The 24,947-nt window shown below is 36.4% G+C and overlaps 1 protein-coding gene across 1 annotated transcript in view; it reads left to right on the top strand.

Annotated features, from left to right (window-relative positions):
• The window catches only part of SELENOF (selenoprotein F), a 49,252-nt gene that overhangs the window by 6,596 nt on the left and 17,709 nt on the right, over window positions 1-24,947 (top strand). The window contains exon 2 of the mRNA XM_030942160.1: window positions 4,619-4,786. Coding sequence (XP_030798020.1) covers window positions 4,619-4,786 — 168 coding nt within the window. The remainder of the gene's footprint in view (window positions 1-4,618; window positions 4,787-24,947) is intronic.

Raw genomic sequence — 24,947 nt, 5'->3', positions numbered from 1 at the left:
TTTTTTGAGTCTGTGTTTCACACTTTTCACTCAGGCTGGAGTGCAATGGCACGATCTCAACTCACTGCAACCTCCGCCTCCTGGGTTCCAGCGATTCTCCTGCCTCAGCCTCCCAAGTAACTGAGATTACAGGTGTGCACCACCACCCCCGGCTAATTTTTTTGTATTATTAGTAGAGACGGGGTTTCGCCATGTTGGTAAGGCTAATCTGAAACTCCTGACCTCAGGTGATCCATCCGCCTTGGCCTGCCAAAGCACTGAGATTAAAGGCGTTAGCCACCGCACCCAACCAAACCACTTAATTTGTCAATTTGGCTTTGAAATAGAGAAAGCTAAATGGTTATCCTAGCCAGGAACCCTGTCCTTAGAATCTTTGTCTTTCTTTCAAGTGTGGCTAATTAATCTAAAATTTAATATTTGCTCTTAATGTGCAAATTTAAATGCCAATCAGTTACTTTTGGCAATAAAAGGATGGCAGGAGTAATATCAAACTCTCATATATTAGCATTTACCTGCCAGGTACTTAAAAATACTTTCTGATGTCCTTAAATTCAAAGCCTTAAGTCTGCAAAACCAGTGATAGAACAGCTAGAAAAAAGTGTTTACTTAAGAAACTCGATACCTTCTATCTCCCCTATACTTAATCTTTTATCCCATGTCTAGTATAGTGATAAAAACATTTATGTAGTGTTTTGTAATTTTTAAGTGTGCTTTCACAGTGGAAGGTGAGCCTAATACCAACATGTGTTCAGTACCTACTGTGTACTCGGCAGGATGCTAGATGCTTTCTGTGCACTTGCTTCTTTAATCCTCAAAACTCTGAGATAAATGGTAATACTCCCTGTGTAGAAATAAGGTAGCTCTGTGATGGCATTTGAATCTAGATGTGTTAAGACTTTGAAATACACGATGTTTTGCATAGTCATGCTACCTATCAGTATTTGCTCCGGAAATGCCAGAATAAAACCAAGTAGTATGATTGCATGATTATTCATTTGAGGTTCTTATTTTGTTGTTTAACGGTTTTGGTAACAGTTTTTTACGCTTGTTAAGGAGTTCACAATTTCCGGAGTTCACAATTTCCAAAGTGATTTCACTCTTACTGCCTCTTTCAGTAACTATGGCTGCAAAACAGAATTACCCTAAAATTTAGTGGCGTAAAACAGTTTGTTATTTTGCTTTCAAATTCTGTGAGTTAGCAATTCTGACAGGGCACAGCAGGGATGGCTTCTCTGTTCTATGGTGTCTCAGACCTCAGTTGAAACATTAGGGCCTGAAATCTGAAGGTGGTTTACTCACATGTCTAGTAGCTGATACTGGTTGTCAGCTGGAGTTTTCAGTTGCTCTCTACATGGGCCCTTCCATGTTGTCTCTCTAGTATAGACTTCTATACAGCAGATTGGCTAAGTTCCAAAGCTGATGTTCCTAGAAAAAGAATGCTAGCCAGGCAGAGGCTGTTTGCTCTTTTACGACCTACCCTCAGAATCACATAGCTTCCTTTAAACTCTGTTGTTCAAAACAGCCATGGCCCCTGCCCAGATTCAAGGGGAGGGAACATAGACCCCACTTCTCAGTGGAGGACTAACATTGTAAGAACATGTGAAATGATGTGTACACGTTGATGCAGCCTTTGATATGTATTGATTGTCTTGTCTTTGGAAAACACATTCTGCTCATTGTTATATTTGATTTTCAAATTAACCTGTGAAATAGATGAGGCAGATCACTTTACTAATGGAGAAATTACTCAAAGTACTAGTGTGGTAGCAAGTGTCTTATAGTTAAACTAGAGAGATCAACCACACAAATTAACCAATAAAGTCTCAGATCCCTCCCACTAGGCTGGGATGTTTCATCTGTTTTGAAAAATATATACATATGATATTATTACAGAGATAGGATTAAAGATGTATAAAATATCAAATCAGCATTTTGAGTGAATATGCCAACAAGTACTTAAATTTTCTTTTCATTGGGAAATGCCCACTGGATATTAATCTACCTCGTGAGTTTAGAAAAGGATTGACACACTGCAGCTGGTGGGCCAAATTCAGTCAACCCTGTTTTTGTGGAACAAATAAACATAAATAGCAAAATAAAACAAAGTTTCGTTGGAACACAGACACAGTCATTCATTCATTCATTCATGTGTTATCTATGACTAGTTCTTGCACTGCCATAGCTGAGTTGACTAGATGTACAGAAACCATATAGCCACAAAGCCTAACATAATTATCTGGCCCTTTGCATAAAGTTTGCAGAGCCTTGGTCTAGAAGATCAGTCAGTTGCAGTCAATCTGAAATTTCCCCTACCTGAAGCTGTGGCTTTGTCCAATTTATGTATTCAACAGATATATGAAAACTGTCAGAAGTGAGGGAAAGACAGAGAAACAGCCTAAGGCTTGCCCTCAGACGAGTTCATAGTATTGTTGAGGAGTCAGATTTACATAGTACAGTGTCATGAACAGTACTGTTTTACAACTGTGCACAACTTTCTCGAAGAAAGTTGTGGCTAATGATTGAGATCTTATTTATTTATTTATTTTTTGTCAGCGAAAGCTTCCTAAAAGACCTATACTGATTAGATTCTTGAAAATAAGTAGGATATTACAAGGTGAAGAAGTGGAAGCAGAACCTTAAATATAGGGGAGACTATGAGCAAAAGTGTGTTTGAGTAGGGCTTTTATACTTCAGGGTATTATAGGAATTCCTTATAGCTGCAGGAATTGAGGAAGTAATGAGAAGTAGCCTTGGCAGTGAGCATTTAAGCCACTGAGGCAGGAAAAGACTTGAGAGCTCTTCAAGAGAATTATGAAAATATATTAATTGGTTGTGAGAATGGTGAAGAATATGGAATGTAGATCAGTAGGATGACTGATCTGGGCAACTAGCTTGTCAGAGAAATGGTGCCATTTTACTGAGATACTGAATACCTTAGGAAGAATAATAGATTTAAGAAAAAACTAAGTTTCACTGTTGCAGATTTTGAACTTGCAATGCTTATTCAACACCTAAATGTGATGTTGAGTGGACTTTTGGCTTTGGAAGCCTGACATTCAAGAAAAAATATTTGAGAGTTTTCAATAAATGCTTATCTGAAGCCATGGATAAATATGCAGTAATAAATAGAAGGCATGTAAAACTAAGAGAGAGCCAAAAACAGAACTGTGGGAAACAATAGCATTTAAGAGATGCAGAGAAGAGAAAAGAAAAGGAGGACAAGCTTTTGGATGGGGTAGTTGAAGCAGAACAATTTTGAATACCTTTGCATTTGGTAATTTTGGGCAAATTTTGTGGAATAGTAGGAGCAGAAACCAGGCTATATTAATGAGTTTGGGGAGTTAGGAAAAAATAATAGAAACCAAGCTATAGTAACAATTCAGAAATGACAGAACGTGGGAAGAGCAGTTAGGACCATAGGGCTTAAATATACCTAAAGGTTGAGGTATTGATGAAATGAAGTATCTGTGAAGATAGAGAAGATAGAATCCAAAGAGCAAGTAGAGGGATTGTCCTTAGACAAATGGAGGTATACCACATTCACTGATACGTAAAAAAGAATGGATGAGGGAAGAGAATATTGCTGAAAGCCTGCTTTTGTCAGCCATTCTGATTGATTAAATCATCTCTGATTAAATGTAATGATTTATATAAAGTAACCATAGTAATCTGTTTTATGTAGGAAGTATTGCCCCTTACTTTATGAGTGAGGAAATCAAAGCTTGGAGAGGATAGTTTGCCCAGGGTCACACATCTTGTAAGTGGTGGCACTATTACCTAAAATCAAAAGCTTGAATTCTGGCATGCTCTTGCCTACACCATCCCCTTTCCCGTCCTTATTCTATCTAAGTACAAATATAATGCAAGTATAGAATGTGACTGTAGATAAACCCTACAGTTAATCTTACTCCATAGACCCATATGAACAAGATGTTGAGTTCTTAAAATGAAACTAAAATTATTTTTTCTTATAAGAAAATTCCTTTTTAAAACAATAAATCTTTAAGAAAATATTATGTAATAAACATCATGAACAATGATATATCTTTTCTTGTTAATCCGTGTTTTAGCTAAGCTGAAAGGTGATAGATGTTTAAGAAAAAAAGCTTGTAGGGGAGGTGGGAGAAACCAGACTATTGTTTAAGGTTGCAGAGTTTAAAAAAGAATTTATTGCTGGGTGTGGTGGCTCATGCCTGTAATCCCAACACTTTGGGAGGCTGAGGAGGTAGGTGGATCACGAGGTCAAGAGATCAAGACCACCCTGGCCAACATGATGAAACCCCGTCTCTACTAAAAATACAAAAATTAGCTAGGCGTGGTGGCGTGCGCCTGTAATCCCCGCTACTCAGGAGGCTGAGACAAGAGAATTGCTTGAACCCAGGAGTCAGAGGTTGCAGTGAGCCGAGATTGCACCACTGCCCTCCAGCCTGGTGACAGCAAGACTCCCATTTCAAAAAAAAATTAGATTAAATTAAAATTTAAAAGAATTTATCTCCAAAAGAAACATTTCAGTAACTTGTCTTCAGTGTTAGTTTTTGACAACCCCATGTTCTCTTTTTGGGAAACTTTGTAATATAAACATGGAATTGTGTTTTATTTCCCCATTTTTTATTTTCAGGTTTCTGCTTTTGGGGCAGAGTTTTCATCAGAGGCATGCAGAGAGTTAGGCTTCTCTAGCAACTTGCTCTGCAGCTCTTGTGATCTTCTTGGACAGTTCAACCTGCTTCAGCTGGATCCTGATTGCAGAGGATGCTGTCAGGAGGAAGCACAATTTGAAACCAGAAAGGTACTGTTTTCTAGTATATTCCTTCTGTTGGATGGTTTAGTTGAGATAAGGTAAAATGTAAGTTGCTTAATCAATTTAAGTGTAAAGAAGCCTCTGGCTTTTACACTTTTTAGTAAAACTCAACTGATTTCTTGTCTGGCCTATTAGATCAATCAAAGCAAATATGAAGGAAAAGTGTGGTTGCATACCAGGATCCCATTCCACCATGATTGTCAAGCAAAGGGGAAGTAGAATCCCTATAACATGCTTGGATCTTATAGTTCTCCAGTCTTCCTAACTTCTGGCCAAATTAAGCAAAAAAAAATAGGTGCCTTTATTCATTTGTAGTAAGAACCCAGTGTTGGATGAAACTTGAAATGAAAGTAAAGCACATAATACCTGGCACTTAATTGTCTACAATAAATTATAACGTTAAATCTGGTTAAAACGTGTATGGACTGTTACTTTACACACCTATTGCTAGTAATTGGAGACACCTACCCTCTCCTTTAACATCTGAAAACAGAAGGATAGGTAGTCCAGTCTCTCCAGGTAAACCTACTGTGTTTAAAACCTGCTGTTCAAACAAATTAATAGTGAACTTGCTCATCTTTTAAATATTTTCATCAAAACCCTTCGATCCATTTAAATTATAAAGTAGACTGTAAAGATCATTTGTGATATCCAATTAAAATTAAATTGGTAAGATGCCTGTGTTTGTGGTGAGAAAAAAATGTTAGCATATTTCTGTTGTTTCCTTCTAAATACTGTCTTTGACTTGTACATGCTGAATTCTATTTGAAGTACTACGGTTTGTAAAGCATTCAGACATAATGATATGTTATTATTATTGGTAGTAAAGGTTTATTTTTAACAGTAAGTACATTTTCGGAATTCTAAAAGAAAAATAAGCAGGCAAGCTTTCAAATGTTGTATGCAGCCAAAGTTTAACCCTTGATTTCTCCATATCTGAACCTGAAATTCCAAGTATCTCAAAAATGGCTTGCAAAGCCTTACATGTTTTTCACTTTACTGATTCACATACACCAGTAAAACATTTTAATGTTTAGAAGATTTCTTTACGTGTAAGTTAGTCTTTTTATTGCACGTAAATAAAATCTAAACAAGTTTTTTAAACTTGATTTTAAATAGATTTAAGACATACAACTTAACTAGTTTAGTAGACCTTTTGCTGCCCCTCCGTTCTTTTTGCTAAGGTATTCACATGGGACAAGTTGCTGAATAAATCTGTATGAGTCATCCTTTCCTTTAAGCTATTCTGTGGGTTGTACTATTACTCAACCAACATTCTTTTTCACTGAAACACCATACTCAGAAGGACTAAAGAACAAGGGGCGTTTTATAATAAACAGTGTTTACCGTAGGCATCCCCTTATGATTAGGGTAAACTGAGAGATCTGCTCTTTGATAACAGATCTGCTGAAACCGTAAACCAAATGCTTGTAAAAGCTGTTTTTACTTACTGCCTTTTCTTAGTAGTTCTTCACAATACCCCAGTTTTTTGGTGTAAGTTTAGTAGAACCAAACTTGCACCATGCACTTCTAAAATTAATTATATTCCTACTCAGTTTTCATTATTAATGGAGTTATATGTTGTATCTTGACACATTTCAGCAGTTGCAGCTCAGCAATAACAGTAGATCTACCGGTTAATATATGCCCAACTAATTACAAGCTGGAGTGATTATCGTATCTAAGTACAAGTAAGCCTGTCTTAATGCATCTTTTACACTGAATCCAGTGTTTTTTACTTTGCTCCTAGCCCCTCATCTCTAAGATGTAGTTTTTATTAGCATTGACTAGCACTCTTTGCACAAAACTGGTGAATTTTTTTTATTTTTTTCAGTAAGACTAGTGAAACCAAAACAGCAAAAAACACTTTAAAAATATTACTGGAAGTATAAAAGTATGGCATGTTGGGGCAATCCTCCCATTTAGATGCAAACCACATGCAAGTATAGAAATAGTGCTAGATTTAATCTATGCAGTATTGTTCTCTGGATTTTTGGTACACGATCGTGGATGATACAACATATATACTTTCCTGTGTCACTCAACTCTGGCTTAAGGCTTAATTTAAAATCACAGTTTAATTTAGTTGTCAATAAAAGTAAAAGTCTAATATGTAGACCAGTGCCTTACATTAAAAATACTTAAGTCTGGGCAACGCGGTGAAACCCCGTCTCTACAAAAAATACAAAAACTAGCCAGGTGTGATGGTGTACGCCTATAGTCGCAGCTACTCAGGAGGCTTAGGTGGAAGGATAGCTTGAGCCTGGGAGGCGGAGGTTACAGTGAGCTGAGGTCATGCCACTGTACTCCAGCCTGAGCAGGAGAGGGAGACCCTGTCTCATAAAAGATGTATATATTTAAACATAGCTCTGTGCGTGTGGAAATCATTGTGAGTATAAATTCTTTAAAAAGTCAGGTTGGGTGCAGTGGCTCATTCCTGTAATCTCAGCACTTTGGGAGGCCGAGGCTGGCGGATCACGAGGTCAGGAGATTGAGACCATCCTGGCTAACACCGTGAAACCCCATCTCTACTAAAAATAGAAAAAATTAGCTGGGTGTGGTGGCACGCACCTGTAGTCCCAGCTACTCAGGAGAATCACTTGAACCCGGGAAGCAGAGGTTACCATGAGCCAAGATGGCACCACTGCACTCCAACCTGGGCAACAGAGCAAGATTCTGTCTCAAAAAAAAAGAAGAGAAAGTTGTAGTTTATATAGAATGCTTTAGCTATTTGTATATAATTTTAAAATGTTACTAGGACATTCATTTTTGGTTCTTAATTAGTTGGATGCTTTATATAGGTCTATCCAAGGATGAGACTCATTTTTACCAATGGTAACTTTTTTAACAAAGTGAATTTAGCCTTTGGTAGCCAGAAGCATAAAATTTTTGTTATAAATTATTCCCAATAAAAGCAGAAAATGACTTTGAAACCCCTTGTCATTCTGCTGATTGATATTCCACTATTTTTATTTGGTCTCCCTCCCCTTGAGTTTTGATCATAAAAGACCTACTCAGCATCTCAAATACAAGCTAGAATGAGATTTTTGGTAAATTATTTTACTACTGTTTTAAATAGCTTTGCTTACAACCCAGGTATAGTTAACACACATTGGTAAGGATGTTGACTTATTGTAAAAATCATAACTAATTTGTAACTTGAAGAAAATGTAAACTAATGAAACAAAAAATACTTAAATTTTAGTACTGTTTTTATACAGTTAGTATTTACTAAGGAATATAAGTGACTATAGCTTTATATATTGAATCTTAAGATAGAAGGGTAAAGATACCCAGTCTAGTTGAGTATAACTCTTCCCGTTGATCTTGTATTTGAACTTCCTTGTCCAACATTTTAGCTGGTTTAGGGAAAGTAGTTAATCTTTTGACTCTTGGACTCCACAGTTGAGCAGCAACCTGGGAGGAAGGAGCAGCTAAAAATCGGAGACTGACAGGCTCTTGCAGCCTCTTTTTTGCTTTTGCTTATTCTTTGTCTCGCTACTGGCTTTTAAAAAATATTTTTGACAAGGATTGCTATTTGTCCTAGTTGGATCACTAACCAGTTATTAGCTAGGGTTGTGGAATAACGCAAGAACCTATGAGCTGCACAGTAGCTGTGTAGAATGGTGTATTGGAAAGCAGACAGATGAAGCAGTTCTCAGGTAAAGAGCAGAGGTAGATACTAGGTAAGCAGTCCCCTAGATATTTTATATCCTTATTTCTCAATTACTAGAGTAAACCACCTCTACATTAGATGATTTAGAAGATTTAGCTCAGCTTTCCCATCTTCTTAGACTTCTCCCCAACCTTACATACCACCACTATCACTCCCAGGTTATGTTAGCTACACTTTTGTATTCCCAAAGCACTTAGGGATACTTTGATTTACACTATATCATATCTGTTGTTTTGCTTTTCTTTCTCTCCCAAAAAGTAACGCTCCTTGATTTTACTCCCCACCACCAATACGGAGTTTCGCTCTTGTTGCCCAGGTTGGAGTACAATGGTGCAATCTCGGCTCACTGCAGCCTCCACCTCCTGGGTTCAAGCAGTTCTGCCTCAGCCTCCTAAGTAGCTGGGATTACAGGAACCAGCCACCACGCCCAGATCATTTTTTGTATTTTTAGTAGAGACGGGATTTCATCATGTTGGCCAGGCTGGTCTCAAACTCCTGACCTCAGGTGATCACCCAACTCGGCCTCCCAAAGTGCTAGAATTACAGGCGTGAGCCACCATACCCAGCCTGCTGTTTGATTTTTTTTAATGTTTATGAATCTCCAGCCTTTAGCACACAGTATTTCATAAGTTCTTGCCCTTGAATAAGGCTGTTTTTACTAAGAACAAGTTGGAAAAGGTGATTTTTTAAAAGCTATATTGAAAATATACTTAACTTTGTAGCTACTTGATAAATATATTTTTCATATATTTCACTTATATCCGGAAATCTATTTTTATAAAACTGAAAGAATAAGGAAACTTGTCTCCATGTTGGCAGTTATCCACTGGTAACACTCTTTGGTTATAATTATCTAACTACAAATATAGATCTCCCATTTCTACATTTTACTTACAAGGATGCCATAAGCATCCCAAATCTATCTAAAAAGAGATCATGTTAATGATTTAGCACAACTTTTTAGTGATTCCAATTTGACCACTCACCTTAATAGATAATTTTTCAAAGTGTACATGACCATGAGATTAAAATTGTTTCCTGGGATTTTCTTGGGATACATATAAATATTTTTCTGTTAGAATTTTTGAACTACTCACTATTTTCTAAGATGTGTGGTATTTTAGTGGGTTAAATAAGTGGGTTATTTTTCTCTTTTTATAATCTTGCAAATTCTGTGAACTTGAACTTGCTTATGGCTGCTAGGTGCTTTTTTTAATTATTTCCTTACTCAAGGTTCTTCATAACAATGATTTCAGCTGTTTTCAGACATTATTTTAGAACTTTTTTCTCCCTAACTGTATCTGCCCCTCCCCTCCCCCCTTTTTTCTTTGAGACAAAGTTTCGCTCTTGTTGCCCAGGCTGGAATGCAGTGGCAATATCTCAGCTCACTGCAACCTCCGGGTTCAAGCAATTCTCCTGTGGGTTCAAGCAGTTCTGCCTCAGCCTCCCGAGCAGCTGGAATTCCAGTTGCCTGCCACCACACCAGCTAGTTTTTTATTTTTAGTAGAGACGGGGTTTCACCAAGTTGGACAGGCTGGTCTCAAACTCCTGACCTCAGGTGATCCACTCCTCTCGGCCTCCCGAAGTGCTGGGATTACAGGCGTGAGCCCCTGCGCCCAGCCTATATCCCCCTATTTCTTTAGTTAGTCCCTTTTCTTTTTTAGATCTTGGTTTCCCAAGGTCCTTGTAGTTTCTTTCTTCCTCCTTCAAAATATTTTGATCTAATTGGTTTTAGCATTTTTAGTCTTTTGCGTTTATACTTGCCTTATTTCTGAACTACTATTCTGAAGGTCAAGCTGGTACCAAACCGGAGCACCTCTGGAGATAAGAATTCACTTAGTTGATACTTATCTTTGTGAAATAATAAACAAATTATTTCCACCTAATTTATTTTTCAGTCTTGATTAAAATGCAAAGAAGTTTAGACTAGTGGTTAAGATATACTATAGAATCAGACTGCCTAGATTCAGATATTCTCTGCTACTCAGTGAGTGTTCTTGGACAAATTACCTGATTACTGTGTGTCTGTTTTTATAACTATAAATTGGGGATAATTATAGTTCCTGTCTCATAGGGTGATTACGAGGATTAAATAAGTTAATATTGCATACATTGCTTAAAATTGTGCCTAGTGTATAACAAGTAGTAGGTAAATATTTGCTGCAGGTGGTGATGACAGCAGCAGCAGTAATAGTAGTAATAGTAATCAGTTTGCTGATGATAAAAGCAAGAAAGAATAGAAAATTTGGAGAACTCAGAATAGCATGATAATAATTGCTGTTGACAACGTAGGGTAAAAGAAAATAGATATGAAATATAAACAATCAGATTTGCCAGTGATAAAAATTTGGAGCAATGTTTTCTATTATTCCACTTTCAAGTTCCTGGATTAGTTGAATCAAGAGGAAATATCTTCTTGCAGAATTAGTATGAAAATTTTTACTATTTATAACTACTTGTGTGAAACAAAATACAGAAATAAACTATGTCAAACATAATCCTAGTTTCAAATTTTTAAGTCCTTTCAATTGACACATTTTAAAGAGGAAAATACTACAAATTTTCCACTTTATAAATGTGTGCCATTTTGATCACATTAAAATGTATGAAAGATTGCATTTGGAGGAAAAAAGGTTGTGCTAATAAAAAAATTTCTCAAGACCATTGTTAAAGTGGAGCTTAATTTTCTCTAGTTTTTTGTTTGTTTGTTTGTTGTTGTTGTTTTAGAAATAGGGTCTCCCTCTGTTGCCCAGGCTGGAATGTAGTAGTGTAGTCATAGCTCATAGCAGCCTCCAACTCCAGGGCTCAGGTGATGCTCCCGCTTCAGCCTCCCAGGTAGCTGGGATTATTGACATACGTCATCACCCCCAGCTAATTCTGTATTTTTGTAGAGACAAGGTCTCACCATGTTGCCCAAGCTGGTCTTGAACTGCTGGCCTCAAGCTCTCCTCCCCCATGGGCCTCCCAAATCACTGGGATTACAAGCATAAGCCAACACACCCATTTGTCAAGGTGGAGCTCAATTTTCTGTGACAAACCTAGTCAGAAAATTGAAGGAGACTCATATTTTAAAGTCAGTTTAGAAAAAAAATATATTATTTATTGGTTTTCACTATTCAGATGACAGATCAGGAGGAAACAATGATATTTTTTAAATTAGAAGTAACATTATAGCAGAAAATAAATTGAGCTATATGTTTGTAATGTAAAAATAATTACTTTATTAGAAAAAGCAAAACAAGCTATCAAACTAATCTCAATTATTTCAAATTTTTCTACTAACATTCTTCTCTTACTTATTTATATGTGTAACCTATCACTTGGTAACAGATTTCAAAGGTTTAAGAAAAATTGGGAAGAGAAAAGCTTAAAAGTAATATTAAAAAAAAAAAAAGTTTTCCAGGTTGAGAAGAGATTTATCTGAGTTTTAAAACATCTTGGTCCCCTTCACAAAATACCAGTAGAGGCATACGCTGCAGATCAGCAAATCATGCCATTACTTTTTCTGGCAAATAATTCAACAGGTCAGGAATTTGATAAAAGCCTTTTGTTTTCTTTTAAAGATCTACTTTTCAGATAATAGGAAAATAATAAAAATCTTTATCTTCAATATTAATCTTATACTAGAATTGAATAAGTGGATCTAAGCAGTGTATAACATGAATTTATGAATATAATTGGATGCCCTCCACTTCCCATTCCATTACCTAGTTGGAACTGGACTAATTTTAAGTCACCTGCTTTATATAGTAGCATTATCATTTTTTATGTGTATTACACTCTGCCTTGATATTTGCATGCACTCCAACAGGCCAGAGACAGTACAGAAGTAATATTAATTAACATGTATACCTCATTAGAATTTTATCTTTCTTTTTATAAGAATTGTTGAGAGAGTTTAATTTTCTATTTATTTATTTATTTATTTATTTATTTATGAGACGGAGTCTTGCTCTGTCGCCAGGCTGTGTAGTACAGTGGTGCAATCTTGGCTCCCTGCAACCTCCGCCTCCCGGCTTCAAGCGATTCCCCTGCCTCAGCCTCCTGAGTAGCTGGGACTACCGTCCCCGGCTACTTTTTTTTTTTTTTTTTTTTTTTATTTTAGTAGAGACTAAACACACCTCACCATGTTGGCCAGGATGGTCTCAATCTCCTGACTTCGTGATCCACCCACCTCGGGCTCCCAAAGTGCCGGGATTATGGGTGGCGTGAGCCACCATACCCCGGCCGAGAGTTTAATTTTCATCTCAGCTTCTTTACTTACTGACTTTGTGATTGGGCTAGCAATAACCCCAGGATCTTCAGTTTTGTTATAATAATTACATTGCCTTACCTTAGTGTTTATTTTACACTGGTTATATGCTAAGTGTTTTACCTGCATTATCTATTTAATCCTCACAACAACCCTATAATGTAAATACTATTATCCCTATTTAATAGAAGAGGAAACTAGGGTATAATCTGCCTACCGTTAGCTGGCAATTAGATACCAAAACCTGGTTTTATCTCAAGTCTATTTGATTCTAGAGCCCCAAGTTTTTAAACCTCTATGCTATTTTACCTTTTATTTTGAAAATGTTAATAGTAAGACCTGCTTCACAGAGTTACTGTAAGAAGTTGAATGAGTTCCGTATAAAACACTGGGCTAGCTTTCCGAAGGCCCCTTTTGCCATTTATACTTAACAATATTAATAGAATTTCATTACTAGTTTTTATTTAAAAGTACCAAATCATTATTTCTCAGTTTATCACAGACTTTAATGGCTCCTGTCACTTGGTGTTTTTCAAGAATATGTCCCCAAATTGGGCTTTATTTAAGGCCCAGCGAGATAACATTTTATATAAATCACATAATTTTTCTTAATTCAGATAAAAACGCATCAAAATGTTTAGTTGTTTTCAATTTTCATGGCTATTGTGTAGCTAGTTGCAGAGTAATTCATAAGTCAGCTTAAACAGCATTATTCAAGACAATGGCAACTTTTAAGCTTCAGGCTATCAGAAAGAGAATGCTACTGATGTGTAAAACATGGAAGGATGAAATGGAGGTTAAGCTAACTGTGCGTGAAATTGTAGTTGCTAAAGAAATTTCACAGTTGCTTAAAATAGCTTCATTTTTGTTGTGCGTCTGTAAGCATCAGTACATGGACTGATATCTTCAAAGCAAACAAAAATCTAAATGTCTTTAACATATTATTCTAATTATAATATAAAAGCATTATTCCCAAAGAAGCTTTTTTTAAACATATGAATAATGTTTGGCAACAGTTCACATTCAATGTAAGGATCACTAAGACTCCTAAGTAGCAGTAATACTAAATAATAACATAGGCCAGTGGCGGTGGCTCATGCCTGTAATCCCAGCACTTTGGGAGGCCCGGGAGGAGCGGATTATCTGAGGTCAGGAGCTTGAGACCAGCCTGGCCAACATGGTGAAACCCTGTCTCTACCAAAAATACAAAAAAATTAGCTGGCCATGGTGGCAGGCTCCTGTAATCTCAGCTACTCCAGAGGCTGAGGCAGGAGAATCGCTTGAACCTGGGAGGCGGAGGTTGCAGTGAACCGAGATCACGCCACTGCACTCCAGCCTGAGCAACAGAGTGAGACTCCATCTCAAGAAAAAAAACTAAATAATAACATAAATGTTTGCTTAATTAAAATAATTAAGTAAAATAATTAAAAAATAAAACCACTAACATTCATTGTTATCTGAAAGTACTGTTCCAACCACTTTAAATGAATTAATTTATAGAACTTCACAACAACTCGGTAAATTCCATTATTATCTTTATTTCATAGTTGAGTCTTAGGCATAGAGATCTTACCTAAGGTCATACAGTAAATTAAGTGGCTATCAACGTATGTTTCATGTATTTGTATAACAGAAGTTTGAAAGTTTATTTTATGAAGTTATTTAATTGAACCCAAAATATTATTTAAAATTGTTTATATCTGCTTTTAATATGAAATATAAATGCAGTCAGTTGTTTTACGTAATTACAAATTAGGATCAGATTCTATCTAAACATATTACAACTTTCTGCCACATTTGCAGATTATAATGCTCAAAACAAAAATAAACCCTTAAAGTAATTCAGACTGCCTTACAACTACATTTCCTAGACATAAGCACCTCAGAATCAAAATAAACTTTCCATTTATACACTAAATATTTCTTCCTGGGATAAGATCAAAGAAAAATAAGACTCCTTGTCTTCCAAGGAGTAGAAAAAATAGGCATGGAAGCCGGGTGTGGTGGCTCATGCCTGTAATCCCAGCACTTTGGGAGGCTAAGGTGGGCGGATCACCTGAGGTTGGATGTTGGAGACCAGCCTGACCAACATAGAGAAACCCCCATCTCTACTAAAAATACAAAATTAGCCAGGCGTGGTGGCGCATGCCTGTAATCTCAGCTACTCGGGAAACTGAGGCAGGAGAATCGCTTGAACCCAGGAAGTAGAGGTTGCAGTGAGCCGAGATCGTGCCTTTGCACTCCAGCCTGGGCAACAGGAATAAAACTCCATCTAAAAAAAAAAAAAGAAAAAATAGGCATGGAAACTGGACTGCCAGAACACAGTCGATACGATATTCTGTTTGTTGGACAAAAATGTAATATCTAATGTTATGAAGGTAACCACTAAAAGAATTAGAAATAAAATAAATGAAAGTTGGAAGGAAAGGAGAACTAATAGAGCTCTTAAAGTTGGTAGCTCATGAACTATAGATACAACCATATTAATCTTTATGGAAGTGACCAACAGAACTAAAAACAGTTTAAATGTTAGTGAGTAGACCAGGCATGATGGCTTACACCTGTAATCCCAACACTTTGAAAGGCAAAGGCAAGAGGATCACTTGAGGCCAGGAGTTTGAGACCAGCCTGGGCAAAATGGCAAGACCAAGACCTCCATCTCTACAAAAAATTTAAAAATATATATATAGCTGGGTGTGATGACACACACATGTGGTCCTAGCTATTTGGGAGGCTGAGGTTACCGAAGGATCACTTGAGCCCAGGAAGTCGAGGCTGCAGTGAATCCATGGTCACACCACTTCCTCCAGCTTGGGTAGCAGCGCGAGCTCTGTCTCCAAATTGAAAAAAAGAGTTATTAAGTGGAGAGTAGAAGCAGAGGAAATGTTTACTTCTTGTTTTATAACCCTTTTATACTGTTTTTTATTATGTCCACATGCATTGATTTTTTTAAAAGAATTCAATGAGACACGTGCTGTAAACAAAACATACATGTATGCTATGAAAGCTCTTAGAAGGAAGACATAACCATTTGACAGGTCAGGTAAATATCACCACTTGCTTATATAGGAGTTGATGCTTACAGTAAGTTGGAAATGGTTGAGAAGGCCTTTTCTCTCACAAAAGGAAAAGTTAGTGGAAATGCACAGAGGTATGAGAGTATGGCCATCCAAGATAAATCAGATAGCTGGGTTATGATGAGAGAAGATGATGATTAGGTAAGCAGGGGCCAAATAATAGAGGGCCTTATATACCTTCATAAGAAGTTGAGCTTTATTCTATATGCAGGGGACAAAATTAAAGGATTACAAAGAGTAAACCAATATCAGATTTGTATTTTAATAACTTTCATTGGTGTGAACAATAGTTGATAGAGCAGAGGGGAATACTTATGCCAGAAAAATAATTTAAATTGCCATTTTCCAGAGCAAGATACAAGGGCTTAAACCAACACATTGGCTGCAAAAATGGAAAAGGGACAGATTTGAAATCAATTTAGGCAATAAATTTATTTCATTGGATTTATTAGACTGAATTGGAGAGAAAAGGGGTAACTGGGGATGCTTCCTAGTGTTCTTATTTGAGAAACTGGTAACCTTAACACAAGAGGGCTACAAGAGACCAGCTAGTTACAAGATTATTGCCCATTAAGGCAGTAATGGATGGGAGAAGGGGCAGCAACAGAATAACTTTATTAATAAAGCATACCCCTTGGCTGTAAATAGTTTTTTGTTTGTTTGTTTGCTTGCTTGCTTGTTTAGATGGAGTCTTGCTCTGTCGCCAAGACTGGAGCACAGTGGCGCGATCTCAGCTCACTACTACCTCCACTTCCTAGGTTCAAGTGATTCTCCTGTCTCAGCCTCCCGAATAGTTGGGATTACAGGCACATGCCACCACACCCAGCTGATTTTTGTATTTTTAGTAAAGACAGGGTTTCACCATCTTGGCCAGGCTGGTCTTGAACTCCTGACCTCATGATCCACCCAGCTCCGCCTCTCAAAATGCTGGGATTACAGGCATGAGCCACCACACCCAGCCAGTAGTTTTATTTTTGAAGAAAAAAGTTTTAATTTAAAAGGCCATGAATTTTATTTGGCTCCCATAATGAATTCTAAAATAGTATATTGACAGAGTAAAGCAAAAATTTTAAATGTGTGGAATGGCCTCGTTTCTTTTTTTTCTAGTTTTATATTGCTGCTCTTAAATGTTGTATAATATTGAAACTCTTGGATTATTATAGCTTTATTTTTGTGTCTTTTTAAAGTTCAAATATATTAGATGATTACTATCTATAGGGAGATACCATAATTTAATTTGTTCTAGTAGTTTTGTTTCTTCTTGTTTTCAGATATTTATAGTCTTTCTTAAAGATGATCGTAACTGGCCAGGCACACCTGTAATCCTAGTACTTTGGGAGGCCAAGGCGGGTGGCTCACCTGAGGTCAGGATTTCAAGACTAGCCTGGCCAACATGGCAAAAATTAACCGGGCGTGGTGGCACAAGCCTGTAATCCCAGCTTACTTGGGAGACTGAGGAAGGAAAATTGCTTGAACCCAGGAGGTAGAGGTTGCAGTGAGCCGAGATTGCACCACTGCACTCTAGCTTGCACAATGGGAGCGACACTCGGTCTCAAAAAATAAAAATGTTGATCTTAACTATTCTCTTTTTATGACAAGTAGTGGTTGTTCGGTATTGGAGGGATAATATCAGCAGTAATGCACAGAAATTATTTCTTCTGCCAGGGCATGGTGACTCACACCTGTAATCCTACGCTTTGGGAGGCCAAGGCAGGAAGATCACTTTTGTCCAGGAGTTTGAGACTAACCTGGGCAACATGGCAAGACCCCATCGCTACAAAAAATTTTTTAAAAAAAAAAGATTTCTTCTGAAACGCAGCCTTGCTTCCATGTATTATTAGGACCTTCATGTTCAGTTTTCCATTTTCTAAAATACTTTTAGTATTACCAAGGGACTAGTTGGTTTTATTTAAAACCACTTCTTATGGTATTCAAGCTTTGAGGACTTGTTGTTGTTGTTGTTGTTGTTGTTGTTTTTGAGATGGAGTCTCACTCTGTTGCCCAGGCTGGAGGAGTGTAGTGGCGTGATCTCAGCTTGCTGCGACCACCACCTCCCGGGTTCAAGTGATTCTCCCACCTCAGCCTGCCCAGTAGCTGGGATTACAGGCACCCGCCACCATGCCCGGCTAATTTTTGTATTTTTATGGAGACGGGGTTTCAACATGTTAGCCAGGCTGGTCTCCTGACCTCAGGTGATCCGCCTACCTCGGCCTCCCAGAGTGCTGGGATTACAAGCGTGAACCACTGCCCCTGGCAGCTTTGAGTCATTTTTACCAATTCTTTGGATATTTGGATCTCAGAAAGTATAGTGGCCACATTCTCATTTTCTCAAGTTACTTTTTTTCATCATGCGATATTTCGTAAGTATTGACAGAATTGAACGCATTGTTCCCAAGTGATGACCCTGGATCATTCATACTTGTAGCTAAAGTATACATAGGGGTGGGGGCTACCATTTTTTTTTTCTTAATGAGAGTCTCATCATTACAGTCTTACCTCTTGTTTTAGGTGTATATGTAAATTCTGTTAAAACTCCTGTTTGTCATCACAGTACTGAAAGAAACCTAATCCTTTTTTCCCTCAGGTTTCATAGTTAGAATGGTCTGATATAAACGCATTGATGTCATTGTCATTTTTTAGTTTTTTTGGTTTTTTTTTTTTGTATATTTTCATTGAGTTTTTTAGTTCAACATTGTATCTTTATGGAAAGATTCCTCCAGTGTATTCTTAGCATCTGTAGAGCCTAGTTTAAATTAAGGTAGATGTTACTTGCTTGTTTTATAACTTTTCTTCTCAGTCTCAAGGCAGAAACTAAAGATACAAAAAGGAATAACACTTAATGGTATAGTAAAATAAGTTTTAAACTTAGTGAGTTTCCTTAGGCATAAACTCATTGCTTTGTATTTTTTCAGAATTTAGTAAAAAGCACTCCAAGATGAATAGTAGTTTAATCTCAAGTATAGAAGAATTATATTTGCCAGCTTTGTTTGTTAAAATTATGCTGATTTTTTCCCCTAATCCTCAGTATTCATCCATTGTTTCTAAGTAAGAATGCCATCACTCAAAGTGAGTATGAAAGTGTCATTAATCAGAAAATATGCAGAAGACTTGATGATGAACAACAAATTTAAAACACCAGTAGATCACCAAACATGGTTTAGGTGATAACATTTTCCCTGAGAATTTGCTGACCAAATTTTACTAAAAATAGTTTCTGTATGATGTATGTTTCCGCTCTATGATTTTTTTAAATTATACTGGATACTATTAGTGTTTGGAAAGGTGACTCATTTATACTTGAGTGTATGATAATTGATTTTTCATTGGAATATCTGAATAATACAGTGCTCAGCTTTTATCATACTATAGCCATGCTTCCTTATTTTAAAATCCCTTCATTTTATTTAAGGTCAAACTTTCAATAGACGTATAAAATACAGTTACTCCTCAGATATGAATTCTCTTCAGCAGTAAAAATGTTTGCTTTTGTTCACCTAACAGCATTTTCTTCATATTGCTACATAGCATTCGTAATTATTATGCTAATGGTTTTATATTCACTTGGTTTGAAAAACTTCTTTTAATATAAACAAAACTAGCACTTTAGGAGGATAAAAACCAAGTTTAATTACAGTTTTTAAAATATCTTAAAAGTTTTTTTCTGTTGGTACTGTGGAATTGTTTTAATACTAACATTTTGATTTTAAATAAAATAGAGGGTTTCCAAAAGGAGAATCAATGGCTACAAGCAGTACCTCATAAGGAAAGGAAAAAAAAAAAAAGTACTGTAACATTTGTCTTGCTTCAGTCAATGTTTATATGGTTTACCTTTTCAGATAAATGTGATTAGTCTGTTGAGCACAAAGCCTACTGTTTTACCATTTTGCAATTTTTGCCCTATTAATATAGTATAAGGCAGTGTTCCTCATCCCTGCCTGCCCATTACAATCATTAAAGTACTATTAGTAGTAATTAAAAATACTGATGCATGGATCTCGCCCCCAGATATCCTAATTTAGTTTAGCTAGGGTAGGTTTTAGGGATGCGTAATTTTCAAAATATTTCTAGGTGATTCTATTGTACTATCAGGGTTGAGAACTCTCCTCTAAGGTAGTTTGAATTTGAAAGCTTGAGAAAATTTGGAGTGGCCATTTTCATTACAGGCGAACAATGAATGGTATCCCTGAATAGTCCCTGAACTGAAAATTCTATTAAGTAGACATGAAAATGGCTTCATGTACACAACTTGAACTTAACCAGTACTGTGGAAGTATTAAGGTTATAATAACAGATGTTATGTATTGAGCATCTAAAAAATCCAGGCTTTTCGATTTTTTTGGTGACTTTTTGTAGCAACTCTGGAAGAAAGGTAAATAACCCTTTTGTTCAAATAGTAAACTGAAGCTCAATGAATGACTTACCCAAAGGGGGCATACTGCTTGTAAGTGGCCGAGCCAGAACTGTACCACATACATGTTTGATTTCACAACTTGAACTCTTTTTCACTATACCATGCCATGTGAAAATTTGATACTTACTTTGACTCAACTTAAATAATTAGTTTATCAAGGTTTTCTTAAGGTCATGTTTCTTTAGAGCTGTGGTTATTGTTACCAACAAAAGTACTTGAAGTGCTTGGTACTGGAAAGTGGTAGAGTATTTCTGACTTGGACAGGTTTATAAACTTGTTGTGGTGGTGGTGGTGGTAGTGGTATGATGATGGCACAAGAGTTAACAAATACTGCCCTTTTTTAAGAAATTCAGAAAATTTATGTAATTCACAAGTGTCACCTTTGTTCAGTGTTATAAATGAACTTATTTTGGACTCTAGCTATCTGGTGAGAAACAGCATAGGCCAACTTTCTGAACATTATTGTAGCAACTAGTTGGACCTTAATTATAACAAAGATAGCTACAGAAATAGTGTGGCCTTTTTCTACATGTGAAACCTCACTTTAAGCCCTTATTAATCTCAGTACAGGCTGAGTAGCTCTTATCTGGAATTCTTGGGACTAGAAGTGTTTTGGATTTCAGATTTTTTTTCAGATTTGGGATGCTCAACATGTAGTACCTGTAATACTTAAAATATTTAAACTGGGAAAACATCAACTAACCACAGAGCTGGAATTTTTCCGAAGACTAATGAATAAAAATCACCTTTTTAATGGGAAATTAGCATATTTTAAAATCCTGTTGCAACTAAGGCACATTAGTGATAGAGCTGAGGTAGTTAGATATTTCTACTTCCCCTACCCAGAGAACCATATCAGAAGTTTAGGAAAATCTGGCAGTCATAAGTTACATGGAAATAGAGACTCCAAAGGGAAAAGATGCAGTTTGTGTATCGTTCCCATATTTTCCTAATGATTTCTTATATTTCCCTAGTCCTAATACAATAATGGCCTACAGTTAGATTGTCTATACAAGTAAGACTCTTAATTCATATTTTTAAACAGGCCTACCAACTTGCTATTAGAAGTTATATGACTTGCTTCTTTTGATTTTTCTCTTGTAATGGTATTTTTCCCTAAATGTTTGAAGATTAAAATTTTTTTATGCTAGTCACTTTAAAAAGTAAAAATACTGAGGTTGGAACTTGGTTAAATCAAGGAATTTATCTGTCCTTTCTGCATGCACTAGAGAATTTCTACTATTTATAAGTAGCATCTATTTCATTGTGCGTGAATTTGTATGTAGTGCCAAAGATACTTAGGATTATACAGCATTTTAAATTTACTACAATCTGTGGTTAAATTATTTATTCACCATGCAAGACAAATATTTTCCTATGAACACCACAAATCATATATATGTGTGTGTATGCATGTATATGTGTATATATATATGTGTGTGTGTGTATATATATATGCCAGCTAACAACACGGATTAATGCTTTTAGAATTTGACTTTTAATGATGTTCTGCAACTTTGAGTTCCATCCATTTTCTTTTCTTACCCTGGAATGGAACTGCTCTACAAACTTTGTCAAAGGAACTTGAAATATTTTTGAAGTTTTGTCATGAAAAAAGAGACATTTAATTTTGTTAAATGAATAGTTCTCTCCCTTTAGCACACCTGTGTTGAGAAGCTTTGTGTCTGGTTCTGGGGGAAATTAAGACATTTCCTGTCTACTGTCAAGTTATAGGCCATTTGATGCACATTATGATGAGAACAAAATTATGAAAGTTTATTAGGAAAATCACTACCTGACACTAGGAAATCAACAAAAGTTTTTTTGAAAAAGGTCACATCTGAGCTGCCTGCTCATTAAAGAGTATGTTTCTAATATTTTTGGTTAATCAGTTGATATTTTGTGGTGCAGAGACAAGCTTCCCATGAGTGGGTTATGGATGTGCTAAGATACTGAGTCCTTGAGCCCTTGAGACAACCAAGTGGGGCCTGGGGTAAGCAGGGCTCCCAGGCTAGTCTTGCCCAGTTAAAAGCTGCTTCATCCTTTTACTCCAGTGCTCCGTACAATCATTATCATTTCCCACAGTATCATGTATAAAGAAACAGTGGTGTAGAGAAATACCATTAGGTAAGGTAGTAGAATCTCCACCAAGAATTTCTAAAGGATTATAAGCAAAAGATAACTCTAATAACCAAATCTAAATATGGCCTTATATGCTTTTAATTATAGTAAAATGTATATAAAATTCACTGTTTTAACCATTTTTAAGTGTACAGTGCTATGGTATTAAGTACATTCACATTGTTGTACATCCGTGTTATCCATCTTTCCCCGGAGTCTTCCCAAACTGAAATTTTATACCCATGAAACAACGGCTACCTATTCCTTGCCCCCACTGACAACTACCATTCTACTTTCTATATCTGAATTTTTGACTACTCTGGTTACCTCATTTAAATATTTGTCCTTTTATGACTGCCTTATTTCACTTAGCAAGATGTCATGTTGTAATAAGATTTGTTTATGTTGTAATATGTGTCAGAATTTTTTTTTCTTTTTTTTTCTTGGGAGAAGTCTCGCTCTTGTCCCCCAGGTTTGAGTGGAATGGCTTTATCTCAGCTCACTGCAACGTCCGCCTCCTGGGTTCAAACGATTCTCCTGCCTCTGCCTCCCAAGTAGCTGGGTTTAAGGCACTTGCCACCATGCCCGGCTAATTTTTGTATTTTTTAGTGGAGACGGGGTTTCACCATGTTGGCCAGGCTGGTCTCAAACTCCTGACCTCAGATGATCCGCCCGCCTCGGCCTCCCAGATTGCTGGGATTATAGGCGTGAGCCACTGTACCTGGTCAGATTTTCCTTTCTTTTAAAAGCTGAATAATGCTTTGTTTTATGTATGTACCATATTTTGTTTTTCCATTCACCTGTTAATGAACACATGAGTGGGAAAACACCTTTTGGCTATTGTGAATAATGTTGCTATGAACATGGGTGTATAAATATCTGTTTGATGCCTTGCTTTCGCTTCTTTTGAGTATATACCCAGAAGTAGAATTGCAGATCATATGGCAATTCCATTTTTAATTTTTTGAAAAACTGCAATTCCATTTTCTATAGCCACTGGACCACTTCTCATTCCCAATAGCAGTGTACAAGGGTTCCAATTTCTCCACATCCGCATCTTTTTTTTTTTTTTTTTAATAATACCTATCCCAGTGGTGTGAAGTGGGATCTCATTGTGGTTTTGATATGCATTTCCCTAATCTCCAGTAATGTTGACCATCGCTTCATTAGCTTATTGGTAATATGGCCTTATATTTTTCAATAATTTTTTTTTTCTGGAGTTCTAACCAAGATTAGCCAAATCTTTTTCAAAAGAAACTTATTGCATAGAAATAAGGTTTTTTTCTTTTTTTTTAGACAGAGTCTTGCTCTGTTGCCAGGCTGGAGTGCAGTGGTGTGATCTCGGCTCACTGCAACCTCCGCCTCCCGGGTTCAAGCGATTCTTCTGCCGCAGCCCCACGAGTAGCTGGGACTACAGGCGCCTGCCACCACACCCAGCTAATTTTTGTATTTTTAGTAGAGACAGGGTTTCACCGTGTTGGCCAGGATGTTCTCAATCTCTTGACCTCGTGATCTGCCCGGCTCACCCTCCCTAAGAGCTGCAATTACAGGCATGAGCCACCATGCCAGCCAAATTAACCTATTCTTAAAGTTTTATTGCTGCAGTGAACCTTAGAGATCATCAGAATTCTTAATCTGAAATCCACCATTGGTTTCAGAGTCCATGAACAGCCTGCATTAATGCAAAATTCTGTCAGATTCTCAGAAGGGTCAGTGACTCACCAAAAACATAAGAATTGATTTAGCCCAAAGTCATCAAACTGTTAAGAATCATTATCTTTTTAGGTCACATTAAGGTGGTTTTTAAATCACTACTTTGTGCCTTTCTGTATTTTCCAAACTATTTTAAATAAACATGCATAGGGCATGTTTTTTTTTTTAATTAAATAAATTAAATTTAAAAATTAAATTCAATTAAATTTTAGAACCTGAAAAACTAAAGTCCATCTTTCTTGAACCTCCATAAAAAACAAATCTAAAAGCCAAGAAGAAATGAAATGGATATGATATGTTCTTAAAATTGCCAGCCTTCTCTTATGGTCACAGCATTTCCAAGTATATTCCTGCCCTATAAAAAGAATAGTCAGGCTCTGCAACTACAAAAAAAGTGATGTTTACCATTGAATCCATTTCAGCTGAATTCATTGCAATAAAATATTTGCATTTGAGTTTTTTATAATGAGCTTTTACTATAAAGTGAATGTGCAGGTTCTGTAGAAAAGAGATATTTACCATTGAATCCTTTTCAGCTAAATTTCATTAAAGGAAAATATTTGCATTTGAGTTCTTTATAATGAGATTTTACTGCTTTTCTTATAATATCTCTACATAGTACTTTATATAACAGTTGTTTTAATTTTAAAACTTTGATCACTTTAAAGCAACCAGAAAGAATTTTTATTAAGTAACTATCTTGGATGATATATACCTATATTCAGTTTATCACCCTAAAAAAAAAGTAGGAAATATTTAGTATTTTGTAGAGCTTCCTAGGATATCTTACCTATTTAAAGTTTATTGTTAAATTTCCATATCTACTTCAGTCTTTTTGAGTAGGTTTAAGAGTAATTGAAGTAGGCTGGAAGTTCCTCTATCATTTATTATACTTGGGC

The sequence above is a fragment of the Rhinopithecus roxellana genome, chromosome 12, assembly GCF_007565055.1.
Source record: "Rhinopithecus roxellana isolate Shanxi Qingling chromosome 12, ASM756505v1, whole genome shotgun sequence".
NCBI classification, from domain to species: Eukaryota; Metazoa; Chordata; class Mammalia; order Primates; family Cercopithecidae; genus Rhinopithecus; species Rhinopithecus roxellana.
The sequence above is the reverse complement of the archived record's forward strand: the minus strand, read 5'-3'. Positions and strand labels throughout refer to the sequence as shown.